Source organism: Chiloscyllium plagiosum, unplaced genomic scaffold (genome assembly GCF_037043375.1).
Source record: "Chiloscyllium plagiosum isolate Xiang-an unplaced genomic scaffold, Cpla_swu_hap1 HiC_scaffold_21, whole genome shotgun sequence".
NCBI lineage: Eukaryota > Metazoa > Chordata > Chondrichthyes > Orectolobiformes > Hemiscylliidae > Chiloscyllium > Chiloscyllium plagiosum.
The window spans coordinates 5,824,023-5,836,214 of record NW_028270159.1 but is presented as its reverse complement, the minus strand read 5'-3'; the positions used below and the strand labels follow the sequence as shown (position 1 = coordinate 5,836,214).

Sequence of the window (12,192 nt, the reverse complement as noted above, 5' to 3'; positions counted from 1 at the left end):
GTGTGTGGAGACGGGGGGGGTGTGTGGAGACGGGGGGTGTGTGGAGACGGAGGGGGGGTGTGGAGACGGGGGGTGTGTGTGGAGACGGGGGGTGTGTGTGGAGACGGGGGGTGTGTGTGGAGACGGGGGGTGTGTGGTGACGGGGGGTGTGTGGAGACGGGGGGTGTGTGGAGACGGGGGGTGTGTGGAGACGGGGGGTGTGTGTGGAGACGGGGGGTGTGTGGAGACGGGGGGTGTGTGTGGAGACGGGGGGGGGGTGTGGAGACGGGGGGTGTGTGGAGACGGGGGGTGTGTGTGGAGACGGGGGGTGTGTGGTGACGGGGGGTGTGTGGAGACGGGGGGTGTGTGGAGACGGGGGGTGTGTGGAGACGGGGGGGGGGGTGTGTGGAGACGGGGGGGGGGTGTGTGGAGACGGGGGGTGTGTGGAGACGGGGGGTGTGTGTGGAGACGGGGGGGGGGTGTGTGGAGACGGAGGGGGGGTGTGTGGTGACGGGGGGTGTGTGGAGACGGGGGGTGTGTGGAGACGGGGGGGGGGGTGTGTGGAGACGGGGGGGGGGTGTGTGGAGACGGGGGGTGTGTGTGGAGACGGGGGGTTTGTGTGGAGACGGGGGGTGTCCATGGACAGAAGCAACAGCTGTATCCGATTTTGTGTAGTGCCTGAATGGTTTCTGGTTTCCCAGCCGAGGATTGAGAGTCTGAATTTAATTTAAAACCTTCTGTAATCTTCGAAGCCTTTCTTCATCCGCCACTTGCTGCTCTTCAGTCCGAGAGACTCCTCAGGGAGAGCTGCTCCGACCTGTCAGAGAGGTCAGGACTGGTCACAGGCAGGCCTCCGCAGGGTTACATCCCCATCCCAGTCCCCATCCCGACCCCTGACCCCTGACCCCATCCCCGTCCCCATCCCTGTCCCCCGTCCCCCGTCCCCCGTCCCTGTCCCCATCCCTGTCCCCATCGTGATCCCTGTCCCGATCCCTGTCCCCACCCTAATCCCTGACACCATCCCAATCCCTGTCCCCATCCCTGTCCCCATCCCGATCCCTGTCCCCACCCCAACCTGTCCCCATCCCGATCCCTGTCCCCATCCCGATCCCTGTCCCCATCCCGATCCCAGTCCCCATCCCGATCCCAGTCCCCACCCCGATCCCTGTCCCCATCCCGATCCCTGTCCCCATCCCGATCCCAGTCCCCATCCCGATCCCAGTCCCCACCCCAACCTGTCCCCATCCCGATCCCTGTCCCCATCCCGATCCCTGTCCCCATCCCGATCCCAGTCCCCACCCCGATCCCTGTCCCCATCCCGATCCCTGTCCCCATCCCGATCCCTGTCCCCATCCCGATCCCAGTCCCCACCCCGATCCCTGTCCCCATCCCGATCCCTGTCCCCATCCCGATCCCTGTCCCTACCCCAACCTGTCCCCATCCCAACCTGTCCCCATCCCGATCCCTGTCCCCATCCCGATCCCTGTCCCCACCCCATCCTGTCCCCATCCCGATCCCTGTCCCCATCCCGATCCCTGTCCCCACCCCAACCTGTCCCCATCCCGATCCCTGTCCCCATCCCGATCCCTGTCCCCATCCCGATCCCTGTCCCCACCCCATCCTGTCCCCACCCCAACCTGTCCCCATCCCGATCCCTGTCCCCATCCCGATCCCTGTCCCCATCCCGATCCCTGACCCCACCCTGATCCCTGTCCCCATCCCGATCCCTGACCCCACCCTGATCCCTGTCCCCACCCTGATCCCTGACCCCACCCTGATCCCTGACCCCATCCCGATCCAGCCATTGTGTGCCCCCCCACCTGGACCTGGGATCCCCACCCAGACTCTCACCGCTCCACAAGGATAAGGGAATGATTGGCTGCTCACGGAATGGGAGCATCGGAGAAACATCCCGGTGGGATGGGTTTGGACGGGGATTTACAGACACCTGGCTGGGATTCTCTGGATTGTAGGAGCTGCAGTGGGAGTCTGCTTCAGGGATGGAATGGGTCAGTGGGAAGGAGATGGTCTCTGTGGGTGGGGGGAGTCCCAGAGGCCGGGATCGGTGAGAGTAATCTCAGAGAGGGTCAGGGACAAGGTCAGAAACCGTCTCCGGGAGAGGGAGAGGGTGGGGGGAGAGAGAGAGTGAGGGGGGGGGGGGGGGGCAGGGAGGAAGAGAGAGAGTGGGGAAGGGGAGAGAGAGTGGGAGGGGGGGGGCAGGGAGGAAGACAGTGTCTCTCCCCCTGAAGTGAACCTCAGCCGCTATTTCCCTCGAGAACCGTGAGCCCCAAGATGATCAGACGGCCTCCCCACCCCTCACTCATTGACATTTGCCCAACCCCCGCCCCGTCAGGCGCAGCTCCCCGAGGTAGGGGGTGCGGGGTGAGGGATGGAGGGGGCAGTGGTTCGAGGAGCTAATGGGGACTCACGGTGCTGACCTCAGGCTGGGCCAGAGAGCTCACTCCTGTTGGCTTGGGGCAGCTCCCCCCCGGATGCCGGGATTCCTCTGACCATCGCTCTGAAACACACACACACAGGGATCACTCTGACCCACAACCCGTCACCACCAACAAACCCCTCACTACAACAGACCACCCCTTCCCAGCACTGACCCTCCGACAGTGCCCACTCCCTCAGCACTGACCCTCCGACAGTGCCCACTCCCTCAGCACTGACCCTCCGACAGTGCCCACTCCCTCAGCACTGACCCTCCCACAGTGCCCACTCCCTCAGCACTGACTCTCCGATAGTGCGGTGCTCCCTCAGCATTGACCCTCCGACAGTGCCCACTCCCTCAGCACTGACCCTCCGACAGTGCCCACTCCCTCAGCACTGACCCTCCGACAGTGCCCACTCCCTCAGCACTGACCCTCCGACAGTGCCCACTCCCTCAGCACTGACCCTCCGACAGTGCGGCACTCCCTCAGCACTGACCCTCCGACAGTGCGGCACTCCCTCAGCACTGACTCTCCGATAGTGCGGTGCTCCCTCAGCATTGACCCTCCGACAGTGCGGCACTTCCTCAGCACTGACCCTCCGACAGTGCCCACTCCCTCAGCACTGACCCCCCCGACAGTGCCCACTCCCTCAGCACTGACCCGCCGACAGTGCCCACTCCCTCAGCACTGACCCGCCGACAGTGCCCACTCCCTCAGCACTGACCCGCCGACAGTGCCCACTCCCTCAGCACTGACCCTCCGACAGTGCCACTCCCTCAGCACTGACCCTCCGACAGTGCCCACTCCCTCAGCACTGACCCGCCGACAGTGCCCACTCCCTCAGCACTGACCCGCCGACAGTGCCCACTCCCTCAGCACTGACCCGCCGACAGTGCCCACTCCCTCAGCACTGACCCGCCGACAGTGCCCACTCCCTCAGCACTGACCCGCCGACAGAGCGGCACTCCCTCAGCACTGACCCTCCGACAGAGTGGCACTCCCTCAGCACTGACCCTCCGACAGTGCGGCACTCCCTCAGCACTGACCCTCTGACAGTGCCCACTCCCTCAGCACTGACCCTCTGACAGTGCGGCACCCCCTCAGCACTGACCCTCCGACAGTGCCCACTCCCTCAGCACGGACCCTCCGACAGTGCTGCACTCCCTCAGCACTGACCCTCCGACAGAGCGGCACTCCCTCAGCACTGACCCTCCGACAGTGCGGCACTCCCTCAGCACTGACCCTCCGACAGTGCGGCACTCCCTCAGCACTGACCCTCCGACAGTGCCCACTCCCTCAGCACTGACCCTCCGACAGTGCGGCACTCCCTCAGCACTGACCCTCCGACAGTGCGGCACTCCCTCAGCACTGACCCTCCGACAGTGCGGCACTCCCTCAGCACTTACCCTCCGACAGTGCGGCACTCCCTCAGCACTGACCCTCCAACAGTGCGGCACTCCCTCAGCACTGACCCTCCAACAGTGCGGCACTCCCTCAGCACTGACCCTCCGACAGTGCCCCTCCCTCAACACTGAACCTCCGACAGTGCGGCACTCCCTCAGCACTGGCCCTCCGACAGTGCGGCACTCCCTCAGCACTGACCCTCCGACAGTGCGGCACTCCCTCAGCACTGACCCTCCGACAGTGCGGCACTCCCTCAGCACTGGCCCTCCGACAGTGCGGCACTCCCTCAGCACTGACCCTCCGACAGTGCAGCACTCCCTCAGCACTGACCCTCCGACAGTGCCCCTCCCTCAACACTGAACCTCCGACAGTGCGGCACTCCCTCAGCACTGGCCCTCCGACAGTGCGGCACTCCCTCAGCACTGACCCTCCGACAGTGCGGCACTCCCTCAGCACTGACCCTCCGACAGTGCAACACTCCCTCAGCACTGACCCTCCGACAGTGCGGCACTCCCTCAGCACTGACCCTCCGACAGTGCCCACTCCCTCAGCACTGACCCTCCGACAGTGCGACACTCCCTCAGCACTGACCCTCCGACAGTGCGGCACTCCCTCAGCACTGACCCTCCGACAGTGCGGCACTCCCTCAGCTCTGACCCTCCGACAGTGCGGCACTCCCTCAGCACTGACCCTCCGACAGTGCGGCACTCCCTCAGCACTGACCCTCCGACAGTGCGGCACTCCCTCAGCACTGACCCTCCGACAGTGCGGCACTCCCTCAGCACTGACCCTCCGACAGTGCGGCACTCCCTCAGCACTGACCCTCTGACAGTGCGGCACTCCCTCAGCACTGACCCTCCGACAGTGCGGCACTCCCTCAGCACTGACCCTCCGACAGTGCGGCACTCCCTCAGCACTGACCCTCCGACAGTGTGGCATTATATAATTTCAAAATGGAGTGTGTTGATACTCACGATTGGATGATTCCTGATTATTGTCCTGGACCCTGAGCTCTGGAATCTGGTTGCAGACAGAGAGAAAGTGTTTTATTGTCAATCAGGGGCCTTCCCCGTGTCAGAGCTGAGTGTGAAGCCTGGTGTTCAGTCTGGGGGTGCAGGGGCTGCGGGGGGTGCGCAGGGAGCATGAGGCCTGCTCTTCGATGGAGGTGGCAGGCAGCTCCTGTCCCCTCCCACATTGGCTTGTCGACCCATGGCACCAGGGTCAGTCCCAGTTTAACTGCCCCAGATTAAATCACACCAACCTCACACTCAGCTCCTGCTCCAGGGACTACACACACCCAGCGTCACGCCCCATCACTGGGAAAGGCTGCTCAATGGGTGTGTCAATGAGCATGAGTGTGTCGGAGTGTCAGGGAGTGAGTGTAAATCTACATGAGTGAGTGTGCGTGAGTGAGCACGAGTGAGAGTGAGAGTGAGAGTGAGAGTGAGAGTGAGAGTGAGAGAGTGAGAGAGTGAGAGAGTGAGAGTGAGAGTGAGAGAGTGAGAGTGAGAGAGTGAGAGTGAGAGTGAAAGTGAGAGTGAGAGTGAGTCAGTGTGAGTGCGAATGAGAGAGTGTGAGTTTAGAGTGACAGAGAGTATGGGAGTGAGAGTGAGAGTGAGAGTGAGTGAGTGAGAGTGAGAGTGAGAGTGAGTGAGTGAGAGTGAGTGAGAGTGAGTGAGAGTGAGTGAGAGTGAGTGAGAGAGTGAGAGAGTGTGAGAGTGTGAGAGTGAGAGAGTGAGAGAGTGTGAGAGTGAGAGTGAGAGAGGGGAGTTTGATGGTGGGATGGTTTGGGAAGGGCCTGAGTTGGGTTTCCTGGTGGAGAGTGGGCCCTGGGCCCAGAGTGTGACCCTCAGCCTGGCCCGGGGTGGGGGGTGGGGTTGCTGGGGGGGGGGGGGGGGTGCGGGGGGGAGGGGGAAGGGTGCGGGGGGAGGGGGAAGGGAGATGGACGGGGAATAAGAACATTTCCAAAAGGTTCTGGAGATTTCCGTCAGGCACTGAGTGATTTCAAATTGGGAACAACTCACCTCCCAGGAAACTCTGGGAGACAGATCATCCACATCCAGGGACTGGAACCAAACCAGGAAGGAAGGACATCATCAACCACACATCGCAAACACACTGAGCCCGGGCTGACCCCGATATCCCAGACTGACCCCGGGCTGACCCCGATATCCCAGACTGACCCCAATATCCCAGACTGACCCCGGGCTGACCCCGATATCCCAGACTGACCCTGGGCTGACCCCGATATCCCAGACTGACCCCGGGCTGACCCCGATATCCCAGGCTGACCCCAATATCCCAGACCGGACCCCAATATCCCAGACTGACCCCGGGCTGACCCCAATATCCCAGACTGACCCCGGGCTGACCCCGATATCCCAGACTGACCCCGGGCTGACCCCGATATCCCAGGCTGACCCCAATATCCCAGACTGACCCCCATATCCCAGACTGACCCCCATATCCCAGACTGACCCCAGGCTGACCCCGATATCCCAGGCTGACCCCAATATCCCAGACTGACCCCGGGCTGACCCCAATATCCCAGACTGACCCCGGGCTGACCCAGATATCCCAGACTGACCCCAATATCCCAGACAGTCCATAATATCCCAGACTGACCCCGGGCTGACCCCGCTATCCCAGACTGATCCCGGGATGACCCCGATATCCCAGACTGACCCCAATATCCCAGACAAACCATAATATCCCAGACTGACCCCGGGCTGACCCCAATATCCCAGACAGACCATAATATCCCAGACTGACCCCGGGCTGACCCTGATATCCCAGACAGACCATAATATCCCAGACTGACCCCGGGCTGACCCCGATATCCCAGACTGACCCCAATATCCCAGACAGACCATAATATCCCAGACTGACCCCGGTATCCCAGACTGACCCCGGGCTGACCCCGATATCCCAGGCTGACCCCAATATCCCAGACAGACCATAATATCCCAGATTGACCCCGGGCTGACCCCAGTATCCCAGGCTGACCCCGATATCCCAGACAGACCATAACATCCCAGACTGACCCCGGGTTGACCCCAATATCCCAGACAGACCATAATATCCCAGACTGACCCCGGGCTGACCCCGATATCCCAGGCTGACCCCGATATCCCAGACTGACCCCGATATCCAAGACTGACCCCAGGCTGACCCCGATATCCCAGGCTGACCCCAGGCTGACCCCGATATCCCAGACTGACCCCAGGCTGACCCCGATATCCCAGACTGACCCCGATATCCCAGACTGACCCCAATATCCAAGACTGACCCCAGGCTGACCCCGATATCTTAGACTGACCCCTGACTGATTCCTGAAGAAGGGCTCATGCCCGAAACGTCGATTCTCCTGCTCCTTGGATGCTGCCTGACCTGCTGCGCTTTTCCAGCAACACATTTTCAGCTCTGACCCCTGACTAACCCCAGGCTGACCCCAATATGCTGGACTGATCCCAGACTGACCCTGGGCTGAACCCTGGTTGAGCCAGACTGACCATAATATTCCAGACTGACCTCGGGCAGACCCTAATATCCCACACTGACCCCAGGCTGACCCCAATGTCCCAGGCTGACCCCGAGCTGACCCCAATATCCCAGGCTGACCCCTGACTGACCCCGATATCCCATGCTGACCCCTGGCTGACACCAATATGCCAGGCTGACCCCGAGCTGACCCCGATATCCCCGGCTGACCCCTGGCTGACCCAGATATCCCCAGCTGACCCCTGGCTGACCCCGATATCCCTGGCTGACCCCTGGCTGACCCCGATATCCCCGGCTGACCCCTGGCTGACCCCGATATCCCCGGCTGACCCCAATATCCCTGGCTGACCCTGGGCTGACACCTGACATTGCAGAGAGCCCCCCGGTGGTGTCGCCTATGTCTAGCTGGTAGTTACCAAGCCCCCTGAGGGGGGTCTGGCCCTCTTCAGTTGGCCCTGGAGGGTCAGTAGGTGTTCCTCCTGTTGGAACAGTTCCAACTGCAGCTCATCGCATCGCTCGCCCTGTTCCTGGATCACCTTCCGATAGGCATCATTCTGCTGCACCGCCTGGCTGTGTAACCGCTGCATATCCTGGCGAGACCGCAGGGCCTGCAGTGGGACAGCACCGGGTTAGACACAGAGTCAGGCTCCCTCTACACTGCCCCCATCAAACACTCCCAGGACAGGGACAGCACCGGGTTAGACACAGAGTCAGGCTCCCTCTACACTGTCCCCATCAAACACTCCCAGGACAGGGACAGCACCGGGTTAGACACAGAGTCAGGCTCCCTCTACACTGCCCCCATCAAACACTCCCAGGACAGGGACAGCACAGGGTTAGATACAAAGTAAAGCTCCCTCTACACTGTCCCCATCAAACACTCCCAGGACAGGGACAGCACGGGGTTAGATACAGAGTCAGGCTCCTTCTACACTGTCCCTCCCATCAAACACTCCCAGGACAGGGACAGCACGGGGTTAGATACAGAGTCAGGCTCCCTCTACACTGCCCCCATCAAACACTCCCAGGACAGGGACAGCACGGGGTTAGATACAAAGTAAAGCTCCCTCTACACTGTCCCCATCAAACACTCCCAGGACAGGGACAGCACAGGGTTAGATACAGAGTCAGGCTCCTTCTACACTGTCCCTCCCATCAAACACTCACAGGGACAGGATCAGCACGGGGTTAGATACAGAGTCAGGCTCCTTCTACACTGTCCCTCCCATCCATCACTCACAGGGACAGGGACAGCATGGGGTTAGATACAGAGTCAGGCTTCCTCTACACTGTCCCAATCAAACACTCCCAGGGACAGGGACAGCATGGGGTTAGATACAGAGTAAAGCTCCCTCTACACTGTCCCCATCAAACACTCCCAGGGACAGGGACAGCACCGGGTTAGACACAGAGTCAGGCTCCCTCTACACTGCCCCAACAAATACTCATAGGGACAGAGACAGCACCGGGTTAGATACAGAGTAAAGCTCCCTCTACACTGTTCCCCCATCAAACACTCCCAGGGACAGGGACAGTGCGGGGTTAGATGCAGAGTAAAGCTCCCTCTACACTGCCCCAACAAATACTCACAGGGACAGAGACAGCACCGGGTTAGATACAGAGTAAAGCTCCCTCTACACTGTTCCCCCATCAAACACTCCCAGGGACAGGGACAATGCGGGGTTAGATGCAGAGTAAAGCTCCCTCTACACTGTCCCCCCATCAAACACTCCCAGGGACAGGGACAGTGCGGGGTTAGATGCAGAGTAAAGCTCCCTCTACACTGTCCCCCCATCAAACACTCCCAGGACAGGGACAGCATGGGGTTAGATACAGAGTAAAGCTTTCTCTACGTTATCTCTATCAAACACTGGCACCTTGATGATAGTCAGACTGGGAATGGAAGGGAGTGTCTCTGAGAATTAGTGAGGTCTGTCACCCTGCAGAATTCCTACCCTTGGGAGCAGTCTGCTGTAAGTCTCCTCCCTATCCTCCTTACACCCTCATCGCTGTGCGGACAGATGGTGCTCTAACTCCATTTACAATTTGCTAAGACACCATCCCAGGGTGGGCTGGGTCCCAAACAATGACATACAGAGCACAGGCAAGTGACAGAGTTCTCGATGGCATAGTGCAAAGACATCGATCTCTCCCTCCATCTCAACAAACTGAAGGGGCTGGTCATGGACTTCAGGAAGTGGAGTGAGGGGACATGCCCCTGTCTGTCTCACTGGTGCTGGGCTGGGGGTGGGTCAGAGTATCATGTTCCCAGGAGTAAATATTACCCACAGTCTGTCCTGCTCCATCCATGTCAACCTTACAGTCAAAAAAAACACTCTAACATCTCTGCTTCCTCAGGTGGCTAAGGAAATTCAGCATCTCCACAACGACTCTTCCCTATTTGTATGAATACACCACAGAAAGCATCCTAGCCAGATGTATCACAGCTTACTATGGCAATTACCCAAGGCCACAAAGGACAGGGAGTTGTGAATCCAACCCAGGGGCACCACATAAACCAGCCTCCCATCTGCTGACTCTGTCTGCGTACACTGCTGGTCGCCACATTACCAAAAGGATGGGGTGCTTTGGAGAGGGTTCACAGGAGGTTCACCAGGATGTTGCCTGGTATGGAGGGCGATAGCTATGAAGAGAGGTAGAGTAGATTAGGATTATTTTCATTAGAAAGATGGGGGTTGAGAGGGGGACCTGATTGAGGTCTATAAGATCATGAGAGGTGTAGACAGGGTGGATAGCAAGAAGCTTTTTCCCCCAGAGTGGGGGGGGGGGGGACTCAATTACTAGGGGTCACGAATTCAAGGTGAGAGGGAAATCATTTTGGGGAGATATACGTGGAAAGGTCTTTGCAGAGGGTGGTTGGTGCCTGGAACACATTGCCAGTAGAGGTGGTAGAGGCAGCCCCGATAATGTCATTGAAGATGTATCTGGACAGATACATACATGGGCAGGGAGCAGAGGGATACAAACCCTTATAAAATAGGTGACAGGTTTAGACAGAGGATCTAGATCTGCACAGGCTTGAAGGGCCGAATGGCCTGTTCCTGTGCTGGAATATCCTTTGTTCTTTGTCTACACTTCCTGCCTCGGGAAAGCAGCCAACATAATCAAAGACCCCTCCCACCCCGGTTATACTCTCTTGTGTCGGGCAGAAGATACAAAAGTTTGAAAACATGTATCAACAGATTCAAGAACAGCTTCTTCCCTGCTGTTTTCAGACCAATGAACGGACCGCTCATATATTCGAGTTGATCTCTCTCTGCACCATCCCTGTAGCTGTAACACTGTATTCTGCATTCTGTTCTATTACCCTGGTGTACGTGTGTAAGGGATGATGTGTCTAGTTATCATACGAAACAATACTTTTCACTGTAACTCAGTACATGTCACAATAATAAACCAAATAAAATTAAATCCATTTCCTCACAGTTCCCTGTTTGCTACTGAGTGAGATTGTCTCAGAGCATGTTACAGCTTAAAGTTTAATACTCAATAAAAACAGAAAGATCTGCAGATATTGGAAATCAGAACCACAAACAGAAATTGTTGGAAAAGCTCAGCAGATCTGGCAGCATCTGTGGAGAGAAATCAGGGTTAACCAACCTTTCCTCAAAACCCAGAAACATTATCTCCGATTTCTCTCCACAGATGCTGCCAGACCTGCTGAGCTTTTCCAGCAATTTCTGTTCCTGCTACAGTTTAAAGTTTGTTGTCTTCCTTGAGTTACCTGATCTCTCTCTGTCGCCACTTCCTGCATTTGTTTCAATGTTGCTTCAATGCGATCTCTGTACATCTGGGAATCCTTCTGCAGAGTCACACACCGCATCTCAAACAGCTCCTTCTCTTCCAGGTACTTCAGAGAGACAGAGAGAGAGAGAGAGAGAGCCTGGGTTATGGAGCAGCACTGTCTGCTGGCAATGTGATCCCTGGAATGTTCTCCCCACTCGAAGGAGGTTAACATCAGGAGGGAGCCATTTCTGAGAACCATCTTGTGAAACTCTGGGGCAGTGAGCTCTTCCACCAGATGGGGCATCACACTGAAACCAGTCTCCAAACTTCATGCACCACCAGCAGGAGGCAGTACTGAGAAGGAAAGGGTTACCTGCTGGGGAAGGTGAGGAGTGGGAGTTGGTTATGATCAGTATCTTGTTTTGTGACCCCTGCCTGTAGTTTAATATCTGTCTGAAGTTGATGAAAGTCCAGTAAATGGTCCCGTTACACAGTAACTGCTTCATGTTGGTTTGTTGGTGAGGTAACCTGACCAGACTGATCGACTGGGGGATCTGCACTGGGGCTGGGAAAATTCATTCCCAAAACCTGGGAGGCCTGTGTTTCAAAATCTAGCTCCTTCCCACTGTAAGGGGAGGGGGGGAGGGGGAACAGCGAGGACTCGGGGTGTGGAGGGTGGGGGTGACCTTTAATCCAGGCTGACCTTCCAGCATCGCCCTGAGCGAAGGGAACCTGCTGGCTCTGCGATTACATGTGACTCCAGTCCCACAGAAACATAAGAGAGAAAATGCTGGAAAATCTCAGCAGGTCTGGCAGCATGTGTAAGGAGAGAAAAGAGCTGACGTTTCGAGTCTGACTGACCCTTTGTCAAAGCTTTGACTCGAAACGCCAGCTCTGTTCTCTCCTTACACAAGCTGCCAGACCTGCTGAGATTTTCCAGCATTTGCTCTTTTGGTTTCAGATTCCAGCATCCGCAGTAATTTGCTTTTGCCCATAGAAACATGACTGAACTCCAAACTAGTCACTTGGTCAGACCAAACCTCCTTCCTCTGGTCCAGGAGGGCGCCATCCTTTCTGGAGCAATGGGGCACGGTCAGAAAATGTTGGTCCAGGCAGTGACAGA

At 58.1% G+C, this 12,192-nt stretch overlaps 1 protein-coding gene across 4 annotated transcripts in view; it reads right to left on the bottom strand.

Moving 5' to 3' along the window:
- Positions 1-675: 675 nt before the first annotated feature.
- The window catches only part of card9 (caspase recruitment domain family, member 9), a 69,616-nt gene continuing 58,099 nt past the window's right edge, over positions 676-12,192 (bottom strand). For 3 of the 4 annotated variants that reach the window (XM_087998651.1, XM_087998648.1, XM_087998650.1), the window contains 6 exons: positions 11,068-11,193; positions 7,739-7,930; positions 5,846-5,887; positions 4,796-4,841; positions 2,418-2,497; positions 676-796 (listed from right to left, as the gene is read on the bottom strand). In XM_087998651.1, coding sequence (XP_087854777.1) covers positions 707-796; positions 2,418-2,497; positions 4,796-4,841; positions 5,846-5,887; positions 7,739-7,930; positions 11,068-11,193 — 576 coding nt within the window. In that variant the 3' untranslated portion in view covers positions 676-706. The remainder of the gene's footprint in view (positions 797-2,417; positions 2,498-4,795; positions 4,842-5,845; positions 5,888-7,738; positions 7,931-11,067; positions 11,194-12,192) is intronic. The other variant, XM_087998649.1, reaches the window with a different exon arrangement.